We start from the raw sequence: 25,685 nt of genomic DNA, 5'->3' as shown, positions 1-25,685 counted from the left end.
CCAATAATATACAGTATTTTAAATTATAAATGATGTTCACACATTTTTTTAAATGAATATTTTGAAACTTGAAATCTGCGAAAAACTAAAATATATAAATTGCATAAGTATTCACCCTCCTGAGACTAGTAGAAGCACCTTTGGCAGCAGTCACAGCTACGAGTCTTCATGGATAAGCCAAAACCAACATTGCACACTAGGCTGGTGAAAGTTTTACCCATTCTTCCTTACAGACTTGCTAAAGCTCTGTGAAGTTAGTTGAGAAACAAAATGGCACATCATTTTGCTGGAGTAAATACTATGCCAGGCTCTGTTGTACCCACAATATTGCAAATTAACAAAATATCTGTGATCTATGCACATCTGTACAAGTGCTCTCACCATTTTCTTTTACATCATTTTATCATCCAATATCATCATGGTTATGTCACATGATTACATTCCCAAAAAGCACTTTGCTGAATTTTATACTGGCTTTTCAGTCTCAAGTATGATGCACTGTGCCTCCTTCATTTCCAAGGGTGAATGAGAGATCGCAAAAAACACTGATCAAAATGTAAGGTGACTTAAAGATTGTCCTGGGCCTCACTAATAAGTGTGAACAAGGCCAGAAAGACCCAGAGCAGATTATTACTACAATAACAAATCTTCCACTAATGAAGCCACTTCTAGATAAGACACCATGATGGTTTCTCCTTCACGGCCAATAGTGGTAATATTACTTTGGTCTTAAACTTATAGAAAGTATAGAATAAAAACAAAGGTATTGAGCACAGGGCTCAATTTATTACATGTATCTTAGCATCTATTAACAAAGGTAAACCGAGGCAATAATTTTGAATATGGAAATCCATATTATATGTAATAGATATGGAACGACAGGTCTACGGAGTGACTCGACCAGTGAAGCAATTCATCCAAACACAGGTTGAGCTCTATGACTGTCGGTTCAAGCCTGGGTTATATTACTATCCGACAGAGACCGGGATTCCTTAGTACCAAGAGTCGGACGGGATTAGCTGTTCAGGTCTCTCTCGGCTCCCTGCAACATAGTGACACCTCTGGCTTCCCGGGCACTTGCCCAGCAAGCGGTGCTGTCATTGATTGGCAGATCTCTCCTCCAGTCGGTGTTGAGCGTCCAATGCAGGACTGAGTTGCCTGTGACGTGTTGAAAGCAAAGTGGGCGGGCCGGAGCAGTCCGCCTACACTTCCTCTTCCTCTCCCCTGTGTGTGCTCACAGTATTCGTAGCCCCGAGCTGAGATGTGAAAAATACAATTGACAATTTGAAATTGAATGGGTGTAGAAAAAATAAATATTGGTGATTCCAGTTTGATATATAAGAATGTACATAACTACTGACACAGAACCTTTATAGGTATTTTATTTTGATTTTTTTTGCAGACTGAAAAACCAGAGCGTCGTCATACCTTTGCATCTCTTGCCCTACGTAAGCGCTACAGCTATCTGGCTGAGCCTGCAATGAGTGAGTGTGATATTTTCACTAACCTTTACTAATTTTTTTAAATAATTGCCTGAAATAAACTAAAGTTAATGTTTAAGATATCATATATATAAATGTATATATATATATGTATGTTCTCTGCATAATTCTACCATACATAACCCGTAAGTCCATATGCCTGTTTCTGTCATGATATATTTTGCATGACTTATTGTGAATTTTAAGTTGCCGTGCTTGCCCACTTTGTTGAATATTGTTTTCCCTGTAAAAGTGTTTTTGTTATCCCATTTGTGAATAAGAAGGTTACACTGTACAATCCATATCTTATTTTACTTTGATTCAACAAATTCATATCAAATTAAGTCTAAATTCAAAGTAAAATTCCTTTTTAATTTTTGTTTTTCTTATTTTAGAAAGCTCCTTGCTCTTATTGGCTTTGTGATTGTGCAGCATTTTTTATTTTTGTAATAAAAATGCATGGAAGATTGCGAACTGACTTTCTTCCAGGTGCTTCACAGTTTGCACATCAAATGCCTGTCACAAAAGGGTACTCAGTCTTGCATGACATGCATAGTTATTATGGATTTAAAACCTAGTCTTTGAACCTGTGTTTTGCCATAATATATTTTGCTTTAAAACAGGTACAAGGGGGCTTGATAGTTTTTATTTCTTTTTTTTTTTTTTTGGTCAGAACAACAAAATTAAAAACATTAAAGCAGACATTTAGACCAAACCGATAAAAATCACTTTAGAAAAACAAAATAGTGAGAGACCTGAGAATGTAGCACATCAAAAGTCAATAGAGTAGAGTTTTTGTTGTTCTGGGTTCTCTGTTTGTCTTGTCATTTTCTTTTCTGTTTGTCATTGTCTTGCGCATTGTGTAGCTGAGTGCTCTTTGTTGTGGTTTTTTTTCTTCCATATTTTGCGTTGGATCATAAGGACCATAAGGGCCATCTCTTTGCACTCCATTTTATTTCACTACTCATTTTCCCATTTCAAAATCTCATGAATGTATTGTTCTTCCTTCTTTGATAATACAAGACTCACTGACCAAATTTTTTTTTCTCTGGTCTCTCTGTTTTTCAATCATTTTTGTTACTTTTATGTTGGATTTTAATTTTTTAATTATTTAAGAAACAGTTGAACGAAGTACAGCAAGAACTCTACCCGCTGGTTTCGCTTACAAACCTGTCTTTTCAACAAGATCTTACCAGGCGTGGTCGGCTGCTCCTATTACCGTCCCTGGACAAGGAAAATCTGGATTTGGTTCCTTATCCAGTTCTTCATCCAATACTCCATCTGCCTCGCCATTAAAGTCAGTGTGGTCTATTTCTTCTGCGTCTCCAATCAAGTCAACTTTGGGAGCTTCCACAACGTCATCAGTGAAGTCTGTTAGTGATGTAGCTTCTCCGATCAGGTCATTCAGAAGTATTTCCTCGCCAATAAAGACTGTAGTTCAGCAAACCCAATATCCACTTCAGGTCTCCACTACCTTACTGTCTTCACCAGGTAAAACTGCAGTGGCTCCTGACCCTACCACTGTGAAAGGACTTGCATCATCACTGTCTTCAAGGACTTCCCCTGTCACGACAGCAGGGTCTTTACTGGAAAGGTCTTCAATTACCATGACCCCCCCTGCATCTCCAAAGTCTACTGTTAACATGTACAGTTCAAGTTTGCCATTTAAGTCCGTTATACCCTCTTCTGCACCTGTTACATCTTCCCCAATAAAGGCCATACCTGCCCTTTCCTCTGTAAAATCAACAGCAGATGGTGCTGGGGCATCAAAAGGAAAGTTGGTTTCCTCTTTGTCTTCACCAGTTAAGTCTGCAGTTACCTCCACAGAAACAGCCCTGCTTAATGGCTCAGTTTCACCAATTAAATATCCTTCTTCTTCATCAACCATGCTAATCTCTGGAGGAACTCTGCAAGAAAAGTTACACACAACAACACATGCAGCAACAACCTGTGTCAATGCAGCTATTGAGGAGGTGGAAAAAGCCTTCAGTTCCTGTGCTTCAGTCTACGCACCACTGAAAACCATGTCCTCTCCGACAGTTATGGCTTATCAGTCAATGAGACCTCCTGCCACAAGTCCTATGTATGCCTCTTTGAGATCCCCATCCTCTGCAACAACATCTGTAACATCAGCCACAATAACTGTACCGGTGTATTCAGTTGTAAATGTCTTGCCAGAACCCCAATTAAAAAAACCTCCTGAGACCACAAAATCAGCAGCTGCACTCCTGTCGCCCATGAAGAGCACATCCACAGAAGCACACACACAGACACAGTCTTCCTTTTCCAGGACTTTGTCACCAATCAAATCTTCCTTGTTCATTTCCCCAGCAGCCCTTAAAACAGCTACTGCATCCTCTTTATCCTCAAGTCAGGAGATTTTGAAAGATGTTGCAGAAATGAAAGAGGACTTAATAAGGATGACGGCCATTCTGCAGACAGATAACAGCACAGCTGGTAAAAGCTTCCAGTCGGACCCTCCAAAAGAACCCAAAATTGAAGATGAGGAACCTTTTAGAATAGTTGAGAAGGTCAAGGAGGATCTGGTTAAAGTGGGTGAAATCCTAAAGAAGGATACATTTAGCGAAAATAGAGAATCTTCTAGAGATAATTCACCTGAAGATGACTGGGTTGAGTTTTCAAAAGATGAAATAGAGGAAGCCCAGGAAAATTCAATGAAACGTCTTCTGAACTATGACACAGAGACTGTCCAAGCTAGAACAAAACCTGTTTCCGATAAGGATTTTAATTTAGCAAGGGTGGTTGATTACTTGACAAATGACATTGGTGCTAGCGCTCTTTCTAAAATGTCAGACATAAAGTATAGATATGATGAAGTGAAAAAAGAGGGGGAAGAAAAACAGAAACGTATTCTCAAACCTGCAATGGCGCTGCAAGAGCACAAGCTTAAAATGCCACCCTCGAACATGCGCTCTTCTGCTTCCGAGAAAGAATTATGCAAACTTGCAGATGCAGTATTTGGCACTGATGCTATATTAGAATCTCCAGATGATTTTTCGCAACATGACCAAGATAAGAGTCCTCTGTCAGACAGTGGCTTTGAAACAAGAAGCGAAAAGACGCCATCAGCCCCTCAAAGTGCAGAGAGCACTGGACCAAAACCATTATTTCATGATGTGCCCATCCCCCCTGTTATCACAGAAACACGAACCGAGGTCGTCCATGTTATAAGAAGCTATGAGCCCTCTTCAGACGAAACTCAGGAACCCAAATTAGAAGAAGCAGGGCCATCTATAACGCCCATATGTCTGGAATCTGATCAAAAAACAAATGGATCTATCAAAGACAAGGTTAAGGCTTTTCAAATGAAAGTTAACTCAGAGGAAGAGAATCACAAGGCTGTTGTAAGCAAAGGCATGTGTGTCAAAGAAGAGACCCATATCACAACCACAACCCGTATGGTTTACCATAAACCCCCCTGCAAAGAGACCACATCTGAAAGAATTGAGGAAACAATGTCTGTTCGTGACATAATGAAAGCATTCCAATCTGGTAGGGATCCTTCCAAAGAACTGGCTGGTTTATTTGAGCACAAAACCACCACTGATTCTATCAAAGGCAGTGAAACAATGCCAAGACCAGTTGAAAAAGACATAAAACCAAAACCCAAAGTAGAAAGAATAATTGAGGTTCATATTGAGAAAGGTAATAAGGCTGAACCAACTGAAGTTATCATCCGCGAGACAAAAAAGCACCCTGAGAAAGAAATGTACGTTTATCAGAAAGAGCATGTTCAGGGGGATCACAGTGTAAAGGAATTGCCAGACAGACTAGATGCAGATGATGAAGTGCCACAGGAAGAGGAGGAGCTTACTGCAGAAGAATCACTTCCTTCCTATTTGGAATCTTCCAGAGTAAATACTCCTGTCTCCCAGGAAGAAGATAGTCGTCCTAGTTCGGCACAGTTAATCTCTGACGATTCATATAAAACGTTAAAACTGTTAAGCCAACACTCTGTTGAATACCATGACGACGAGCTGTCAGAGCTAAGGGGAGAGTCCTACAGGTTTGCAGAAAAAATGCTGCTTTCTGAAAAGTTAGACATATCTCATTCTGACACAGAGGACTCTGTGACTGAGCACCCTCATGTACTAGGCTCAGAGACACAAGGTGCAGAGCGATATTACAGAGAACCAATGTCCTCCGCCCCCAAGAAAGAATTTCTGTTGAAGTCTTCAAAGGACGCATCAGGGAACGGAGCAGGTAAAATTGCTGGCAGCGATGAGCACTATGACAAGCTAACAGTGTTGCACTATACTGCAGATCCTAGTAGCCCAAAGCATGCTGTGTGGATGCGTTTCACTGAAGACAGACTTGACAGGAATAGAGAAAAACTCATATACGAAGACAGAGTAGACCGGACTGTAAAAGAAGCAGAAGAGAAATTAAATGAGGTATCTCAGTTTTTCCGTGACAAAACAGAGAAATTGAACGATGAGCTTCAGTCTCCGGAGAAGAAGCCACACAGGAGGGAACCAAGGGAAACACGATCGGGACCCAGCTCTACCAGCAGTAGTCCTGAAAAGGTGCAGTTTAAGGATGGAGCAAGTAGTGAGGAGTGGGGTAAGGCCAGGCTCAGAGAGCAGTCTGTGGGCAAATTATTTGGCAGCTCTAATGAAAGGAAATGTGCTAGCTTACCAAACAGCCCTGAAAGACGAATGCTTTCACAACGTACAGATGACAAAGGGAAACAGGGAGACAGTGCTCCACAAAGTAAGGCAGGTGAGGGTTCCCAAACCCTTCAGCTAAAACCATCAAAAGTGAGTTCTGTAAGACTAAAGTTTGAATCAGAGCAGTTTCAGCAGGCGCAAAAGCAAGAAAAGGGTCCACAGTGGGGGCAGACCAAGCCCCCTGTGAAAAAACTGCAGGAAAGCAAGCTTCCTGTGTATCAGGTTTTTGCTGGGGCAAAGACTCCAAAATTGGCAGATAACACAGATGAAGGGGAAACTCCTAGGAGAGATGTAGATAGTGAGAGAGGCAAAGCTGCCCCTGCACCAGGCCCAGATACTATTAGGTCCCAGATTTCTTCAGCTGCTCAAAAGCAGTCATGTGACAGAGTACCACGCAAAGCCGCATCAGAATCAAAGCAATTGACAGGAATGAACGGCAAAGAACCTGAACCATGTGCCAACGGAGACAAGGAAAAAAAAATCTACCGCACTTGGGAAAACAATGGAAATGCTAACCACACAGCACAGAGGGAAAAATTAACACACACACTTGTTCATGACTCGTTGAGAGACAGCGGTGATAGTGTTCATGGAGAAAATGACAAACAGAAAGTGGTTTCATACCAAGAAAAAGGACAACAGCCTTCCAAAAATGGAACCCCTGCTAAGGAGGTGGCAATGAGTTTCCCTTCAAAGAAAATTATTTACACGGAACTTGTTGTTCGTGAAGATAGTAATAACGTTGATAATGATACAAGGAACAGGACTTTAAAAAAAAAGATGGAGCCAAGTCCATCACAGATCCCAGTCAGAATGCCATCAAGTGTCTCAGACAGTGACCAGTCAAAAACATCAAAGCCAGAGACATTAATTAAACCCACAGAAAGAAGCGGCTCACAAATACCTGCATTAGCTAAAAACAGATTCCAAGCTAGTCCTGAAACGCATTCATATAGGGATGAGATGGAGTCTTCCACCAGCAGATCTCCTGATTCTTTAGAATGTAGTCCAATACAAGATGCTTTATCAAATGATTTTGGTGATCCTAGCCCAGTAGAGTATATGGAGAAAGTAGCACCTTTTGTAAAAGCAGAAAATTTCAAAGACATAAAAACTTTACCTGTTTATGTTAGCATTGTTCAAGTAGGCAAACAGTATGAAAAAGAGACTACAGGTGGTCAGGGAAGTTACAAAAAAATTGTTAGTCAGGAAAGCCGAACTGTGCAGGAAACAAGGGGTGCTTTTTATACAGTTAAACAGAAACAACCTCCATCTCCCCAAGGTAGTCCTGAAGATGACACATTGGAACAGGTATCCTTTATGGACAGCTCTGGCAAAAGCCCCCTGACACCTGAGACTCCCAGTTCCGAGGAAGTGAGCTATGACCTCACCTCCAGAACTCCAGATTCTCTCTTTGCTTTTATACCAGGCAAACCCAGTCCCATACCTGAGGTGTCTGAAGAATCAGAGGAGGAGGAACAAGGCAAAGCCTTCAAGGAATCCCTGCCAGAAAGTAACAAGCCTTCTAATTCCGTGTCCACAAATGAAAACAAGGAATCTGGAAAAAGAACAAAAGATAAAAGAGTTGCTTACATTGAATTTCCCCCACCTCCTCCACTGGATTCAGAACAAGCAGAGGCTGAGAAGACAGAGTCTCGACCTTCCTCAGAAACGGAGGTGGAAATGATGGAAGTCAATCTCCAAGAGGAACATGATAAGCATCTGCTTGCTGAACCAGTTATTAGAGTTCAGCCCCCGTCTCCTCTGCCACCCGGAGCTGAAGACAGCGATTCGAGTGACGACGAATCCGTTTTCCAGCCCATTCCCTTCAAGAAGTACACCTTCAAAATTCCAGAGGACCAAGAGGAGCAGAAGTCAAAAGCTAGAAAGCAGGAAAGGAATGGAAACCACAAGGAGTCTGGGACTAATGGTGCTGGAAAGGGAGATGATTTTGAATTTGAACAAAATGGGAATGACCAATCCATTACTGACTGTTCCATTGCAACGACTGCAGAGTTTTCACACGACACCGATGCTACTGAAATTGATTCTCTGGATGGATATGACCTACAAGATGAGGACGATGGCTTGAGTGAGCAAGACCCAAAGCCGTATAGTCTATTGGCTGACAGTAAAAAAGATATATGGGCGGCTGAGGGTATGCTGAAGCCATGCGATCGCTCTTTTAGCCAAACTAAGCTTGAAGTCATTGAGGAAGAGGGAAAAATAACAAATGATGAAGGGAAAAAGGCGAAACCAGAAAGTGAATCTCCTGACAAAAAAATGGATGAAAAGAAAGATGGGAATGGACAAAACTACACCTTGGAAGGAAGACACCCTGATAGACAGGGATTTGCTGATACGTACTTTAGCTACAAATTAGAGGAGGAGTTTGCAACTCCATTTAAAACTGTTGCAACAAAAGGCTTGGACTTTGATCCATGGTCTAGCAAAGGAGGTGATGATGAAGTCTTTGACACTAGAATAAAAGATGAAGAGCCTAAGCCTTTTGGCTTAGCTGTAGAGGACAGGTCTCAAGCGACTACACCTGATACAACCCCTGCCAGAACCCCAACTGACGAAAGCACACCAACTAGTGAGCCTAATCCCTTCCCGTTTCATGAAGGGAAGATGTTTGAGATGACTCGCAGTGGTGCAATTGACATGAGCAAGCGGGATTTTGTTGAAGAAAGACTTCAGTTTTTTCAGATTGGTGAGCATACTTCTGAAGGGAAGTCAGGGGAAAAAGGGGAAGGGGTTAAAAAGTCAGGTGTAGTTACATCAGAGCTAACGCCAGTAGAGAAAACAATAGAAATAAAAGTAGAGGCCCCCGCAGATACAAAAGCAGCTGAGTGTGACCTTACCCAGGCAAACGCTCACTGTGTGGATGCATCATCTGGTGATGATGTAGCAGACACTTCCCCATGCAGCATAACTGCCTCCAAAGTTGATTGTAAACTACGCACCCCTATCAAAATGGGAATTGCTGCTTCCATTACTGTCAAAAAAGAATCTGGAGCTGTGGAAGTGACCGATTGTAAAGCTGAGACCTTAGATAGCCAGATTTTAGAAAACAGAGACAAAGTAGCTCATACAGGAGCCAAGCCTCGCAGGAACACAGATATAAGCAGGTCACCAGAAAGAATAGGTTATCCAAAAGATAACTTCAATAACAACAATAATCTGGATTCCTCAAACATCCAAACAGCCTACATCCAGTGCAACAGTATAGTGTTTAATTTACAGTCAGCCCCTGAGTCATCAGTTCAGAATGACAGCAAGACAGATGCGCTATTCCATAGGGAATTAGATAAGCTAAATGAAAATAGCATGCAGGGTGAGCAAACTAGAGAGTCTTCTAAATCCTTGGAAAGTGAAACAAAACAACCAAAGTCAAGGCTGCCAATTAAGGCCTCAAAGCCAACACCACATATGCAAAGTACAGCCCAGAAAGCAGGAAAGCAGAAGCTGAAACATGTTTCTAAAATGGAGGCACGGAAAAGAGCAGACCCTAGTGCTACTTTGGAGCCCAGATCTAGAATTCCAATAAAAGGTATTAGTAAAAGTAATGTTAGTCCTCCTATTACCGTGCAGATAGTGACCCGGTCAGGCAAGGTTGAGAAAGAGAGGGTCAAGCAGATACCTTCCAGATTACCAGTTAAGGACAGAACAAGCAATAGCAGCCCCCCAGCCAGTAAAACAGGCAGAGATCATCTGAGCGAGGTCTGTAAACGCTCCATTGAATATTTTAAGAATATTAGTGGTGAGACTTTAAAGCTTGTGGACCGCCTCTCTGATGAAGAGAAAAAGATGCAGTCAGAATTGTCTGACGATGAAGACAGCACGTCAAGAAACGCCTCATTGTCAGAAGCCGCTCAAGTATGCCAGCCATCCATTACATCGAGGTCTGCTAGAGACTTGAAAACTGAGGCAGCGCCTTTAAAATCAAAGGTTGAAAAGGCCAACAGTGAGAGAAGGAGAAGTAGGCGGACTGATGGAAATGAAGGCAGTCAGGTTTCTGGGCCTCACGTGGCTCACATCGTGGAGATCAAGCCTAGTTTGTAAAATTTTACACTTGTTGATCTTAGTGCATGACCCGTTGTGATTGCTTGTGGCGTGACTTAACTGTAGCTGTCATTCTGTCATTGTCATCTGTGTGTACTGTCCTATCAGATTCTACAAAGTTGTCAGTTACTTCAGCATGCTAGAGTGACTGGTCCACTGAACAGCTGATTAGTCTCCTGTGGAGCGCTACTGAGTCTGTCTCTGTGCGGCTTAGAGAGAGTGCAGCTACGACTTGCATTAAGTTGTACCACAAACCACACAGCACTAGCAGAGCACACAGGTCGTCAGCATGTCTAGTTCCATTTACACTGTGAAACCACCTAGTTTTACATAAGGCTCCACAGATTTAAAAACCTTAGACAACTCTATTGTTTTTTTCATTTTGTTTTGCTGTTTGTTTGTTTTTTTTTCTAAAAGGGTTTGCCTGTATAGATTCATAGGATACATAATCACAAATCTAACCCAAGCACCAGTGAGTACTTAACAAATAGCAGTCTGGATTAAAGTGCCTGTATTACCTTTTCTTGCCATTGCCTGGCAAAAGACTAAAATGTGCTGTGCTTATACGGTGTATGTTAAGCATTCTGACATTTTAGTCTCTATACTATGCTATCTGGATAAATGGCATAAACATATTAGACATTCTTCTCTTGAGCCTAAGTGACAACAATGGCAAATTATTTACCTAGGTGTAGCCAAAACAAGTCTTTTGTTTTGATCTGTTTTTTATAAATCCGTGTCTTTGGCCAGAAAAGGTTACAGTCTCTTTTTATTCATCCACTACTAAGTCACAAAATGGAATCCTAATCTTCTGATTCTCCATCACAGGCCCGCAGAGTCCATGTGACAGAACTGACTTGAGAATGGCGATTGTAGCCGATCACCTGGGTCTGAGCTGGACTGGTGAGTTGGATGAAAACCACGAGGAACATCGCCATCTAAAGGATAGTTTTTAGATTGCATTCCTGCAGTTCTTGGCAAAAAAAACCCTACTAAACAGATTGAGCAATGTGCGTGTATATTTTAATTTAGTATGCAACTGTTTTGGAGTTTGCATGGGTTTTTCTTAATATTTTGATTTTTTTAGAATGTATTTTTCTAGGGAAGTGGCTTTTGCTACTCTTTCGTTATATGCTGCTTTTCATTCTTTTGAAATCCTAATGTCAGTCTTAAACCTGAAACATGAACAAGGGATTGTATATATACTGTACATGCTGTATTGGTGCAATTAGAATAGCTGGTGCTGGAAAGAACAAGAACATGCCAGTGACAGGGGAGTGCCATCTGCAGTCTGTAAACTAGCCTGCACTGCAGCACTGCACACCCATAGCAGTGAGGGATTTCTAATCTATTTTTAATGTGTTGCAGAGCTGGCCAGAGAAATGAATTTCTCAGTGGATGAAATAAACCAGATTCGAGTGGAGAACCCTAACTCATTGACAACACAGAGTTTCATGTTATTAAAGAAATGGGTTAGCAGAGATGGTAAAAATGCTACAAGTAAGTGCTTCCCTTTCCTGTCCTCTCAGTAATCAATATTGTACAGCTAAGAGGTTTTACTGCATTAGTCTGATGTGTTTCAAAAGAACAGTGGGCAAAAACATTCTTCCTCCTGTTTACACACAGAAGCTCCTTCAGTACCTGGGTTTTGTGGCCTATTTATGACACGCTTAATTATATTTTGAAAGAAATCCAAAAGCCTTGGAGCTCTTACCTTATTGTATTCTTGGAAAATAATTATAAAATGTTTAAGCTTTATATCTTAACCAGTTATCCATCAGATTTTGCTGGGGTGGCTAAAACCATTTACTGCTCGTCAGAGGAGAAAAGAGATGTAACCTCTGCAGTTCAATAAGTCCGGATCTGTTGTGCTCGGCTCAGGGGATGTTAGCTGCCTGTCTCACTGCCCATTAAAGCAATATGAAGTCCAAATTTAAATGATTGACAGAGACTACGTATCTGTTAGAGTGATGCTTGCTCTGTATTTAATGATTTCATATCTTTAATTTGTATTTTATCTCTGTGGTTTTTAAGTGGAATAGTGTTTGTATTACCTTGTAACAAAATATATGTTCTGCTAAGGTGAACATGGTAATTTTTCAGAGTTCTCTGTCTATTCTCTGGCAATAGTTTTGTGAATGCTTTAGGCCTTGTTTCCAAATAATTTAACATAATCATACTGAATAGTTAAATAAACTACAGTTTTCTCTTAGTATGCAGTACTTGTATGATATTGTGCTGAACACATGTCCAGTTACATCAGAGACTTACTTGTGCCCTTTAAATCACCACAATGTACCCTTCAATAATGTTTTACAAGTGGTGGAGGACTTCAGTCCCATAGGAAGAAATGAAAGGTTCCACAGTAGACAGATGGAAGCCATTCATTTCAGACTCAAATGAAAGTGTCAGTAAGGCATTAACATAATATGAGTGAATCAACATTGTGAGGTAACCAAATGGTTCATTATAGCTTAAATATTCTACAGGTGTCTACAGACAGGACCAGATGTCCCATAGATCACAGGTGCCATATATGTTCTATCCATCTAGTTTCTAAGAGCTCTATTCAATACAGGGTTATAGGGAAGCTAGAGCCTATCCCAGCATGCAATGGGCACAAGGCAGGATGCACTCTGGGTGGGAAACCAGTCCATTGCAGAGCACACACAGACACGCAGACACTCACAGCAGGGGACGGCTTTGGACAGTGGGAAGAAACTGGAGCACCTAGGGGAAATGCACACAGACATGGGGGAGAATAAACAAAATTCCATGTAGATAGCACCCCAGATCTGGACCTAAACCCACACCCCCAATGCTGCCGAGGCAGCAATGCCAACTACTGCATCACTGTGCCATCCATGGAATATTTTACCTGAGAAAAACAATTATTTTTTAAAACATTCAGTGTTAACACTATTAACCATTATTTCCTCTTTCTATGTTTTAGCTGATGCCTTAACTGCAGTGCTGACAAAGATCAATCGGATGGATATTGTGACCTTGCTGGAAGGGCCAATATTTGATTATGGTAACATTTCAGGCACAAGAAGTTTTGCAGATGATAGCGCTGTTTTCCTGGATCAGGCTGATGGTAAAGTTTAGCTCCATCTAGCTGAACTCTATCTGTCCTTTACCTCTTCAGCTACCTGTTTTAGAACAATTCCGAAAAAAGAAAATGTTAGCATCAATTGTGTTGCCAAATTGAACCAGCCAGTCTCAAAATGTCCACAGAAACACAGCCTACACTTGTCAACAATGTATTGATGTTTTTTTAGAGATTATGCTGTTTCCTCTTTATTTTCTCCATTTTTACAAATGAAAAAAAAACATGATAACATACAGCAGTATGACCACCTGGTAGCCTGCTTTCATCAGATCTCAGAAGCAAAGCAAGGCTGGGCCTGGTCAGTACCAGGACAGGGGACCTCCATGGACAACCAGGTTTGCTGCTACAACTGTAGCTGGTGCTCCAGTTGGAGGTGCTCTTTCCTCTGATCCCAATTTGGCAAACCTATACTCCAGCATGGAAACCAGGGACACTGTGCCTAGGTGGTACTAGGTGCCGCTGTTCTTGTGAGAAGTTAAACTAAGGTCCTGACTAGTTGGCCATTAAAGATCCCTTTTGTCTTGAGGTACTGTTCTCAAGGCAAAGTGAGTAAACCTTGGGTCTTGGGTTAATTCCACTTCACATTTGCACTATCTGGCTCTCTAACGTACCTCCTTAACTTAATTGGAAAAGCGTTTTCTCACTTCTTGGCTGTGTAGTGGGGCAGCTTATGGTGGGGGTGTACTTCAGTGGTGGATGAAGGTGGCCCCTCCTACATGTAAAGCACTTTGGGATCCTTTCAGAATGTACTGTAAAGCGCTCTATAAATGCAAGAAAACGTTATTATTATACTGTACATGATACTTCAAAGCATGATGCTTTTTCAACAGTGTTTGGTTCCACAATAGTTATGTTTATATGTATACTTGGGATGATAAACATTGGACCTCTTGGGTTTAGACAAGTGGTCTGAATCTTTAGGCCCTGTATGAAATTGGATTTAAGAGAATAACTAAACCCTACTTAGTCATTTGATAAAGCTCTCAAAATAGCAAAAAGTGCCGTACATGAAAACATAATTATGAAAACCAAAATGCTTTGTTCGCATGCTGCTGCACACTGCTTTCTACAGGTAGATTTTCCCTCTGTTTTTTTTTCTGTAGGATAAAATACATTTTATTGCTTTCTTGCTCTAGTACAGCTTTGGTAAAGGGGCAAAGTCTTCCTGTTTTTTAGGCTTAGATCTGCTTGGTCCTGCCTCTCCTGTTTCTCTGACCCTTCCAAATACTGTGCTTCCTCTGCAAAACCAGACCACCTCCATCTTCCTCTGGCACTGGCAATCCTTTCCGACACTCCCTCTTTGCAGCCCAAAGACAGAGCTCGGCCACAACAGCAGGCTGTCCTTGCCCCTCTGTGCCCCCCGGCTCGCAGTGGCTCAGCCTGCTCAGCCTGCTCAGCTCTCTCCATCATGACGTCCAAGTCTTCCGGTCGAATCGCCAAGACTGCCTTTTCATACGCATCCAGACTCATCTTTGCTCATGTCGCCTGTGTTTTTGTTTCTCTCTCCTTCTTCCTTTGTTTCGTCTCTTCAGTTTGCCTGACAGTTCCTTGTTCTCCTAGCACCCCCTCGTCCCCCAGATCTCCTTCCTCTTACCCTCGGTTGCTGCCTTTGTTCCAGCCTTCTGTTCCTGAAGCCTACATCTAGTCCTTTCTTTTCCTCATCTTTCCTGTCCTTCAGCTCCCATTGCCTTTGTGGTCAACATGCTGAAAAATCAAAAACGTTCACATTATGATTCTTTCAAGCACATTATTATTAATGTGCTCGGTTAGTTATCTGCTCGGCTCTGCTTTTCCTATACAGTTAAATATAAACTCCTACAATGCATACAAATAATAATTTCAATAGTGCTGATGCATTATGCATCCAATAGCCGTACCCTTTAAAGACTACTAATATTTAAACAAGATTAAAAATAGCACGTGTGTTCTTAAAAGGGCCAGCCATCTGCATGAGTCCATGAGCCACAAAATACACATTTCCTCAGACTGCAAATTCCCAGAGAAATGCTGTATATCTTATTATTGTGATGCTTTTCATAGTGTTTACTTTTTAAATCCCAAATTTGAGCATCACCTGACACTTCATATATACATGATAACTCCATCTGACATTGTCCGCTTATGATTTGATTCATGCATCTCATGTGTGGTTCCTGTAATGTGTTGCACCATATCAGTCCAATTGTGTTATTTTACCCAGGTTACAACAACATCCAAATGGAACTGCAGACTCCCACTGAGTTGCGCTATGAACCACCCACCCCACTCCGGAATGATGATTTTTTTAGCGATGTGCCTAGTGTAGACTCTCCCTTTAGAAACCCCTGTAGACCCAGCAATCTGTCATTGTCTCAGCAACTGCAAAGCTCTTCAGCTGCCACCAAGCCACCAAAAGTCACAGCAGAGGACACCTCCTTGGATGACCACAGACTGGAGAGATGGACAGTGCCCGGCGAAAGCAGAGACGAGACTCAGGCTTGTGAACAGGAAGAGGAAACAGACACTAGCCCCGAGTCAGTCACACCACCTGCACAGGAAGACAAAGGCGTTGTGAAAGAGCAAGGTGTGTTTTTGGAAAGATTGCAGCAAGAGGATGATCGCCCAGAAGGAAGCTGGCAGCCAGGGGCGCGTGCTTCAGTTCCATATCACGGGGTCACTGCAGAGGAGGAGGGCAGTCAGTCTGGTTCTGAGGAGGAAGAGGAAATGATGCAAGAACAGCTGGAAGATATTTGGTCGGAGGGCAAGGAGATGCCAGAGGAGAGTGTGCAGGCTAATCTGAAACAAGTACAACAGGCAGAAACAGACATGTCTCCAATTCCAGGTTGGCACAGTGAGACTTCAAGTGTTAACGTGGAGCCGCCTACACCAGGTCGTAGTTTAAGCTCTGACTTGCTAAATCGACAGGAAAACAGGTATAAATATTTATCTTCTATCTGATTCTCTTTGTTTCAATTCTTGGTAAATTAAATTATTTTTTTTAAGTAGAAGAATATCATTTAAGTAGAAGAAACTGCTTATTTAAAGTGTGGGTCATTCTGCTAATGCATAATCACTTTACATTCTTATGAACAGCACTACTGATCAGCGGTGATTATCCATTGGAAATTAGATGAGTCTGAGCATTTTATATACAATGAAAACCTTCTCTTAATACACATGGGAATAAAAGGTTTATTGAGTTTAATACATTTTACTGAAAACAAACAACTTTGCCTTATCTTAGGTGAGCTTCTGCCATGACGTGGTTAATTTTCAGCTGAAATGACTACAGTATTGGAATTTGGTCCTGACCCTGAAGCATTACCAAACATTCCATATTTGTCAGTAACAAATAGTTTATCAATTGATTTGATTGGTAATATCATTACTTTGCATGTATATGATGAAAGTCCATTTTAATTAAGTACACGAAGTTCAGGCTACCATACAGTCATACATGTCATGTACTTTGCATTAGTGATTATCTTTCAAGCACTGGGATACTGTTTTTTTAAGTGGCTTTCAATGTTGTCCTACAGCCAAGAGCAGTCCAGCGACTCCATTACCTCATCCTCAAAGGAACAACCAGGGAAGCCCAAACAGAATGGCGAGCATGTGGAGTTCCCATCTCCAACAGGGACAGTGCCCCTGGCACAGGAGCCTGCCAGCGGGGCGAAAGGCCAGGCCCTCAAAGAGCCAGGCCGGCAGAAGGCCCAGAAGGGTCCTCTGCGCACTGAAGAGCACACCGGGCCTGACCCCTCCCTGCCCCCGGACAACAAGCCCAGCATGGAGGGGGTTGGCATCGCTGGGTCAATCAGTAGTAAGAGGATGAGCCCTGACTCCCCAGAAGATGGCAGAGCTGGACCAAGCTTTCAAGAAGAAGACTCCTACACATCTGAGCACAAAGTGCAGGTAATGCTTCTTCTGTGTTTGTAAAACCACAGCTCCAACATGTTTTAGATCCACTTAACTAGGAACAGGGAATGTGTTTCTGCATTTTATAGTAATGTGTTCTACATGTTAACGTAAAACCAAATGCAAAAAATACAAATAACATAAATTTAGCATTAAATATGATGACAATACATTTCCTGCATTGTTTATTTACAGCCTGTGACCTGGGTATTTGTGACACTAATTAATCTTTTACATTTTTTACAGTAATCTGATAAATACAAGTGTGTAACCTTAGTCCCACAATTAATTGGTCTCTGCATCTGAACAGTCTGAACATCTCTTATGCCTGATAGTGACTGAATTTATTTTTAATTTTACAAAGGTCTATTTTACACAGGGAATCCAGAAGCATTGCAGAAAAATAGTTTTTAATAAACAAAGCAAATTAACTTTTTTTTTTGCTTGCTCTGTGTTTAACGTGTGAATTGAGAGTTAGTTCTCCTACTGAGCTAAAAGTCCTCTTGACAAGCAGAAGACAACTTGTTAACTTCCCAGGTTTTATTCTTTTAATTTCCTAAACTACTGTAAGGAATGAAAGTTCAAGCCTTTGTCAGTTCTTATATTAATCTTCATATCACTGTTCATCCACCTCATCTGACTAATTCATGCATTGCATATTATCTGCTTGCTTGTTTTCAAAAATGAAAATTTTCTGTGTGTTATATTTTATGTGGGTTTAACAGTATTTCTGCATTTTCAATAAATATTCTGTGGTGTGGCTGCTTGTGGAATTATATGGATCTTAATAGGGCCAGCACTCAAAATATGAATATTCAAGCTATCAAACCATACCTCCTTCTGTTATTTGTGTGCTGTATTCTGCGTTGAATTAGCCTCCTATTTTCTTGACATTGGCAAGGTTTTCTTTACAGCCATAGTGAAGAAATTAGTGTGCTTCAAGTCAAGAATTGCTAATTCTTTTGGTTTGCAAACTAAACACATAAAAAACCAGAAGAACTTATATCAGCCACATCTAGCACCATTTTAATCCTACATAACAAGGAGTTCCAACTTTGTAAACTTACACAACATGTGCTGTAGCAACTGGCACATGCAATGCTATCGACTGTACATCACCTGGTTATGATTTCTCTTCTGTTAAAGATTGTGTGAATAACAGTAATGAAATCCATTTGTCAGGAACATAGAGATAGTGAATCAAGCTCGGATGAAGAACGGACTGTCACCACTCGAGTAATTCGCCGGCGAGTCATTTTAAAGGTATCCGGTGGTTGGTGTTAGTTTGATGCCCCTCTGTGTGAACTCAGAACTGTCTGTCTTGTCCTGACAGTTTCAGCAATGTGCAGTTCTCTTTGCTGTGGTTTTGGCTGTTTCTGCTTCAGGCATCTTTTAGAACTTGCCTGTGAGATATACGGTTAACTTCAGCTTTGCGGTGTTTGTTCTTGCTTTTTGAGCCATTCTTTTATCATTGTTATTACTGAGCAGCTCAGGAATGCTTGAGGGGGGCATACCTTTTTCTGAATATTTTGTCACAAAGAAGAGCATGAATTAAAAAAAGACAGTGAAATGTGTTTTAATGAACTAAACGTTTCAGGACATCTCACCTCCTCACCATATAAAGTAAGAATCGTCTTAAAAAAAGCTTTTATGTTTCCATGGCAAATCTTTATTTCAATTAGGATTTTAGGAATGGGATACAGTTTCTGAACACTATGCTAGTCTAGTCCCTTCCAGATTTGTCAGAAAAACATAGCCATGCAAGAGTACTTTCCATTTAACAACAATACTACACAAGCCTCTCAGAATAACTAATATAATAATTGTCTTGCTCTGGAGCAGCAGTGGTATCTTATGGTGTGCCATGCCCTGAATCCAACTTCCAATGTAGCATGGTAACAAAAACATTGTGGGTTAAAACAAAACTTTGTAAACGTATACTACATGTACAGTAACAACTCAAAAACATATTTTTATATTTAACTTTTTTTAACTATTGAGTCAGTGGTAACCTATACTACAGAGCTTTTGCTAAGTATTAATGCTGTACATAGCATTAATGGATGATGCTATGTACAGAAACCATGTGATTAGTGTATTTTAGTTTAATACTTAATTCAACACAAGAATTCCAGATCATAGCAAGCATGGTGCCAGTATTCTACTGACTAATATTTTTTGGCAGATCTCCCTGTTGCTACTCAACACTATGGCAATTGGTGTAAACATACAAACAACACCCTTCTGTAACTAATGCAGCAATTTGCTAAAACAAGGAACACAAAGAACAGGTAGACAATAAAGTATATAAGTACAGTCATCTTAAATGTCAGTGTAAACAGAGAACAGAAGCAGGTGCTTTCCATTGTCATAAATATTCTAAGGATGTGCGAAAACTAGTTTTTAATTTTCTTTTTTACCAAAAAAATGGGCCAGATATTTCACTTTTTCAGTCTTATAAGCCTATTTTGGCTGTATGTTTACTTGCTTCAGTTTTGCACATCCTCTTAGCTGATACTGAGAGTTTTCTGCTGCAAATCACACCAATATAATTCAATACAAAATCAGAGTCACATGTTTCAAACAGCCATATTCAGACAATTGTTGATCCATGTTTCTGGTGGAGAACATATCTTCATTAATTGTCACATGGACAGAAAATTCTAAGCTTTAGCAGTTTGCTCACTTTAAATCATGAATACAATCGGAAATTATCAACAGAAAGGGAAATGGACTTGTAGAAAATGTTTAAATGCCTCATATTTATTTGTCCATTTGTCTGAAAATCGGAAATCTTGGGCATTTTTAATTTAGAATTATTTTCAGCAATCATCATTATGCTACAATCCAGAGGATGTAGAAGTGTAGGCAGACTCTTCAATCTACCCAAATTCAAGCACTTGTCCTTTAGTATGTTGCAGGAAACAAAGCCCCTTACTGGAGGTTCAGAGCCTGCTGGAAAAGCAGTCCATCCCTCTCCTACAGCATCACATGCCTACAAGTGTTGCTGATGTTGCTGAGAGCCATAAAATCTTAAGAACAGTTACAAATGAGAGGAGTCCATTTTTGTCTGGCGGCATGTTTGTTAATTAGTAGTTAATTGATCCAAGGATCTCACCTAGGTGTTTCTTGAAAGAAGCTATGGCAATTAATATGGCGATCAGCCTCAATTACGTGGCCAGGTAGCTAGTTCCATACTCCCACAATCCTGTTCTTAGTTTTAAATGCACTTCCACATACTGTAGGTTCCACATACTGCAGTTTCCATTTGTGCACTCTGGTTCGTGTTTCACAGTTCATTCAGAAGAAATTTGCTGGGTTGATTTTGTCAAAGCCTTTGATGGTATTGAATACTTCTAAAAACATGTGATTATGTGTGACCCCCCTTGGGGCTTAAACCCACAATTCCCAGCGCTTGTCCATTAGGCTTTTACCAGCCCTGCCTGACAAATCTCAGTCTAACCATGGTGGTGTTAAGCCAATTGTATACAAGCAAGCCTGGAGAATTCCTGTCCCCAGGCTCAAACCCATGACCAGAGAGCTCAACCTGTGCCTCAGGAGGCCATTTATGTAGTGTTATCTGTTTCTGCCTTTTCTTTTGACAAAATAAAACCAAGAGCTCGCAACCAACAGGTGGTGATCCTAAAGGGAATGGATTTGATGGTGTGTGTGATTGCAGTTTTAAAGTGTCTAAAACATTTAGAGCATGATGGGTGAATACATCACGTGTTTTGTTATGCATTCTTTAGGGAGAGCAGGCGAAAAACATTCCTGGTGAATCAGTCACAGAGGAGCAGTTCACAGATGAGGATGGTAACATCATTACAAGAAAAGTAATGTCTGATCAGTGTTCTCTTAAAATTCTCTACTCCCATTTGACTTCCTTTTTGTGTGAGAGCAGTGGCACATGTTCTTGTGAATGTTTCCCCCCTCTCAGGTTATCAGAAAAGTTATCCGACGTGTGGTTGCTTCAGAGGACAAAGACCGTGAAAAAGGGAAAAAGGATGAGAACTCCAAACAACCGCTGAGCTTAGAGGAGGAGTGCTTTAAGCATTCAGAAAGACAAACTGTGAAGGAGGTTGGCAGAGTTTGGGAACTGGTTGCAGTGTCTCTTGCTAGACTGTTGGATTCTGTTTGATCCGTTGTTTTTCCTATTGGAATGTCTGTGCCATCTTGAGTTTGCTGTGGTTAGGCTGCTAGTGGGTATTTCTGAATTTACAGTATGCAAGAAAATATATGCTGCCATGGGCACTTTTGAAACTCTATATTACAAATGCTCAATAACATTTATAAAACTGAATTTCAGTTAAGAATGCTAGATGTTTTATTTGTAATTTGCACCCTGTGTGATCAATCATGCTAATTTTTAATAGCAATTGTACTGTAATGTGTAAAATATTCTAACATAACATACTATAACGACATATATCCTAAACATAACATGGCATATATTTTCTGCAGTGGGTGACGTTTAAAAAATACTGTTTGCAAAATTAGATTTTTTTTCAGGTAAATAATGGAATGCTTTGTTTTGTTGGTATGACATGATTTCTCAATGTGGTTTTCTAACAGGCTATGGTCTGCTGTGGTTTAACTGTGTTTTGAGGCTTTATATCATTTTTTTTCCAGCATACATTTCCAATTCTTCCCAACAAGTGTGAATCCGTCAGGTGGCTGTCGTGTCTCTTCTTCAGTCCTGTGAACACACATGAGGGGCCACTCAATAAAATCCCTAATATTTTGTTCTCTCTATTACAGCACGGAGAAGGACACAAGATGAAAAAGAAAGAAGTCAGACACACAGAGAAAAAGATCCACTCATAATAGTCATGGTGCTCTTCTGGTAGGTGAAGGTTCAGCATGGCTATTAAAGTAGATTAAAATATATATATATATAAATAGAATCTAAAATATTTGCTTCGATCTAGCCAAACATCTCTTCTCTTTAGTGGTTCTCTGAATTATAACTAAACCCAGCTTCATGATGTATTTGAGTATAACTGAAATACGCTTCCACAGATAACATGCAGACACTGCTAAAGAAGAACATACCAGAAGAAGATTAGATACTCTTTCTCATTGTACAGCTAATCCTTTTACTGACCTGCTTAGTCAGAGCTATTGTAGGGGAATTAGATTACTCAGAATGCACTGTTTGATTGGCTGGGGTATCAAAGCCTTTTGGGAAGCGTTAGAAAAATAAATGATTCATGCAAAGGGTTGTGGGGTGACACAGGGGTGAATTCTGCCTACTGAACAGATACACATTAACGAAACACCATCTAATTTGGATGATGTTGCTCACCCTTTGTGTGCAGGAGTGTAACAGGTCTTAAAGAGAAGGTTATTATTCTGCTGCTGGTACAAGGACATGATAAGTATGGTTTATGATGTTATTTTATTAACGGAAAAGTAGAAAGAAGGCGGATTTAAAGCCACGAACCCTTTACTCAAAGGGTTGTGGGAGTATGGAACAAGCTACCCAGCCATGTTGTTGAAGTCAGTACCATGGCTTCTTTCAAGAAGGGTGTCATTGGATCCTTGGATCAATTAGCTACCAACTATTTAACAAGCTATACGTGCTTCTTCTCATTTCTTAAGTTCTTATGATGAATCTGGGTAGTGTAGCAAAGTGAGTTTGCTCTGCTCTCTCAAGAAACGTTTTGAACAACAGTGGCAGTGAGAAATATAACTAATTGCAAAGAATATTTTACCACATATTGCAAAATTAGTGTTAGAAGTGAAATATTAAAGCAAATATTAAAGGTACTATAAATCTGGAACAGCACGAATAAGGAGTGCTTCATATGTATATATAATATATGTAATCTATATGTAATACTTAATTGTTTATGGGAGTTTCCAGCTAATCCTGGCCAGTTAAGTTGGTCACAGCCTGCTGTATACAGGGATTGTAATATGTATTGATTGTGCTATGGCAATAAAGAAAAATGCTTTCTGATTTTAATAATCTGTTTTTGTTGTGTCTGTTCAGGTGTGCAACTTTTTTTAGTGTCCTGTGAGGAGATGACTGGAAATCACAGCTGACCATCTACAAAAATCAGCAGAATTCAAAGTGTGTCTGCAGCTTCCACATTAACGCATGGTATTACGCAAGAGGACTTTTTGATTTAGCATGAGCATGAAAACTCACTTTATTTCAATGACCTGGAGTGTTAAATTAAAAACAAGATGTGCCATGGTGTCAATAAGACTTCTTAAGTTGAGGCGAGTCATTGAAAATAAAAAAACAACAATGGCAAAGCAAGCAATTACTGTGATTAACGATGGCACGAAAGCTGACCGGCAGGTGAAAACAGAGGAACACTTTTGAATCACCTTCTACACTCGCCTTATATTTTTCTTGGACCCATAATGTCAGGGTGTAAAATGCTGTTTCATTTCTTTTTAACAAGATTATCAGTGATTTTGCTGTATATAAATTACACTGTATAAATTCTCAAATAAGTAGCCTACATCTTGTGAAGGCACTGACTTAAAAGAACTTTAAAGTGCATTGGAATTGAATGGCGATGTTGAAATGGTTCCAATTTTAAAGGAAGGTTTGAGTGTTACTTCACAAATTCTTGTATAATTATCAGCAGGTATAATGTTTGTACATGAAAAAAAAATGCTAGCTTGATTTTACCAGAAGAAAGTTTCTTTAAATCTACCGCGACTTTAAATAATTCTCAAAATGGGAATATCTGTAGTTCTGTGAAAACATTTCTTCAGAGTACTAATATTTTGATGCATGCGATTCACCTTATTTTAATTACGATTTTTCTAAGTTTGCAAACAGTATATAACAACTTTTATCTGTGTACACACATAGCCCTTACATTTGTCACTATTGCCAGTTTTTTTAAAGAAAATATCCTGGAGACATCAACATGTGAATCAGGGGAGGGAGGGACTTCATTTTTCCTGCTTATAGAAGGGTTACTGCTTGCAAATCTACACTAAAAGGGCAGCTCCTGAAGGCTTAGGCTAGAAACACTATGAGAGAGAAATGATCCGAATGTATATGCTAGACTGGCACGCTGTAAAATTTACCTGTATCATGTGTATTGGCTATAAGATGTAGAAGTCTTTCTGTAAGCCGATTAATTGTAATCATTCTAGCAGTGTATTAATAGGTTTCTAAGGCTGCTGTGGTTTAAAAAAGGGCGTTTTTATTTGGGTTTTGGTGAAATATTTCCTTTTGTTGAATCTATTCATATGAAATCACCTAAAGCATTCATTGATAGTAGCTCTAATAACATATGTATGAAACAAACAACAAACACTGGATGATCTAGTTGATTATTTAAGCATAAAATAAATTGTGTTTAAACCCTGAAGCTGTGTGTTCATTTTAGAGTTGAGAATCTGTATATAACATATCTAGCATTTTTTAATAGCATATTACTTTGGAGAACTGTTGTATTACATTAGATTAGATTAGAGTAGGCTCTCTTAATTTGAAAAAATAGCCCTCTTACAAAATTTGTGATTTGTATATAACAACATGTTTATAAAAACATGGATACATTATACTGAAATCACTGCATAGGTCAACAAAAGACCAACAATATGTCATGAAACAGTTAGTGTCACTGTATTTTGCCTTTTTATATCTTTGAAGCATGGGGATGGAGGTTATTTAGCTTGGAGACATAACTGATTTAATCAAATGTATCCAAATAAATGTTAATTCACCAGATACAAAAAAATTTAGAATTAAACCACATAAAGAATGGATTAATGTAATAATTGTTTTGAAACATTGCATTTAAACACTTTGATTATGTTTTTTGGGGGAAAAAATCATAGTTCTATAACATTGAACTGTGTAGGACTGCAATTTCTGTGCAGTATTCTATTAAAAACTTTGAGAAACCCACAGTATGTTGATTTATATTTCGTTTACAATGGGATTTTTGGACTTCAAATATTTTTCAGCTGCAAAATTAGGAACTACATACTATTACAAAGTCCTGTAGGAAAGGAAGTGTGATTTCACAAGAAAAATATATTTCTACATTGCGTGAATATGGACCCATGCTAAAAGATTGTTTTTAAGGCACATAATACAGATCTTCTTAAACATTGTATGTATTGTATAAGTAGCATAGCAATGCTGTTATACATTTATTGACTTTGAGCTGTTGAATTTCATCCATAGCATTCATTTTCCTGACTCCTCTTTTTGTATGTCATACACACTACATTACAGCATAATCGCATTGTATTCATTATTGGTCAAATGTAAATCCTATCACAGTTTTTAAACAAAATACCAAATAAAGTTAATCAGTGAATAAAAGATGTTTGTTTTTCCAGAGCATGTTGGGCTTACAGGGGACATTTCTAAAATATGTAATAATTCCTTGTGTTTATACAGTACGTTTCATCCCAAAGTGATTTACATACAGTAAAGGACCCACTTCATCCACTACT

At 39.8% G+C, this 25,685-nt stretch overlaps 1 protein-coding gene across 50 annotated transcripts in view; it reads left to right on the top strand.

Annotated features, from left to right (window-relative positions):
• The window catches only part of ank3b (ankyrin 3b), a 202,948-nt gene extending 178,362 nt beyond the window's left edge, over positions 1-24,586 (top strand). For 34 of the 50 annotated variants that reach the window (XM_015346603.2, XM_015346595.2, XM_015346609.2 and 31 more), the window contains 12 exons: positions 1,403-1,484; positions 2,598-10,229; positions 11,066-11,140; positions 11,606-11,737; positions 13,191-13,334; positions 15,550-16,261; positions 16,868-17,240; positions 18,426-18,506; positions 20,993-21,076; positions 21,181-21,321; positions 22,002-22,086; positions 23,239-24,586. In XM_015346603.2, coding sequence (XP_015202089.2) covers positions 1,403-1,484; positions 2,598-10,229; positions 11,066-11,140; positions 11,606-11,737; positions 13,191-13,334; positions 15,550-16,261; positions 16,868-17,240; positions 18,426-18,506; positions 20,993-21,076; positions 21,181-21,321; positions 22,002-22,067 — 9,522 coding nt within the window. In that variant the 3' untranslated portion in view covers positions 22,068-22,086; positions 23,239-24,586. The remainder of the gene's footprint in view (positions 1-1,402; positions 1,485-2,597; positions 10,230-11,065; positions 11,141-11,605; positions 11,738-13,190; positions 13,335-15,549; positions 16,262-16,867; positions 17,241-18,425; positions 18,507-20,992; positions 21,077-21,180; positions 21,322-22,001; positions 22,087-23,238) is intronic. The other 16 variants (XM_015346631.2, XM_015346630.2, XM_015346629.2 and 13 more) reach the window with 9 other exon arrangements.
• The last annotated feature ends 1,099 nt before the right edge of the window (positions 24,587-25,685 follow it).

Source organism: Lepisosteus oculatus, chromosome 4, assembly GCF_040954835.1.
Source record: "Lepisosteus oculatus isolate fLepOcu1 chromosome 4, fLepOcu1.hap2, whole genome shotgun sequence".
In the NCBI taxonomy this organism is placed as follows: Eukaryota; Metazoa; Chordata; class Actinopteri; order Semionotiformes; family Lepisosteidae; genus Lepisosteus; species Lepisosteus oculatus.
The sequence above is the reverse complement of the archived record's forward strand: the minus strand, read 5'-3'. Positions and strand labels throughout refer to the sequence as shown.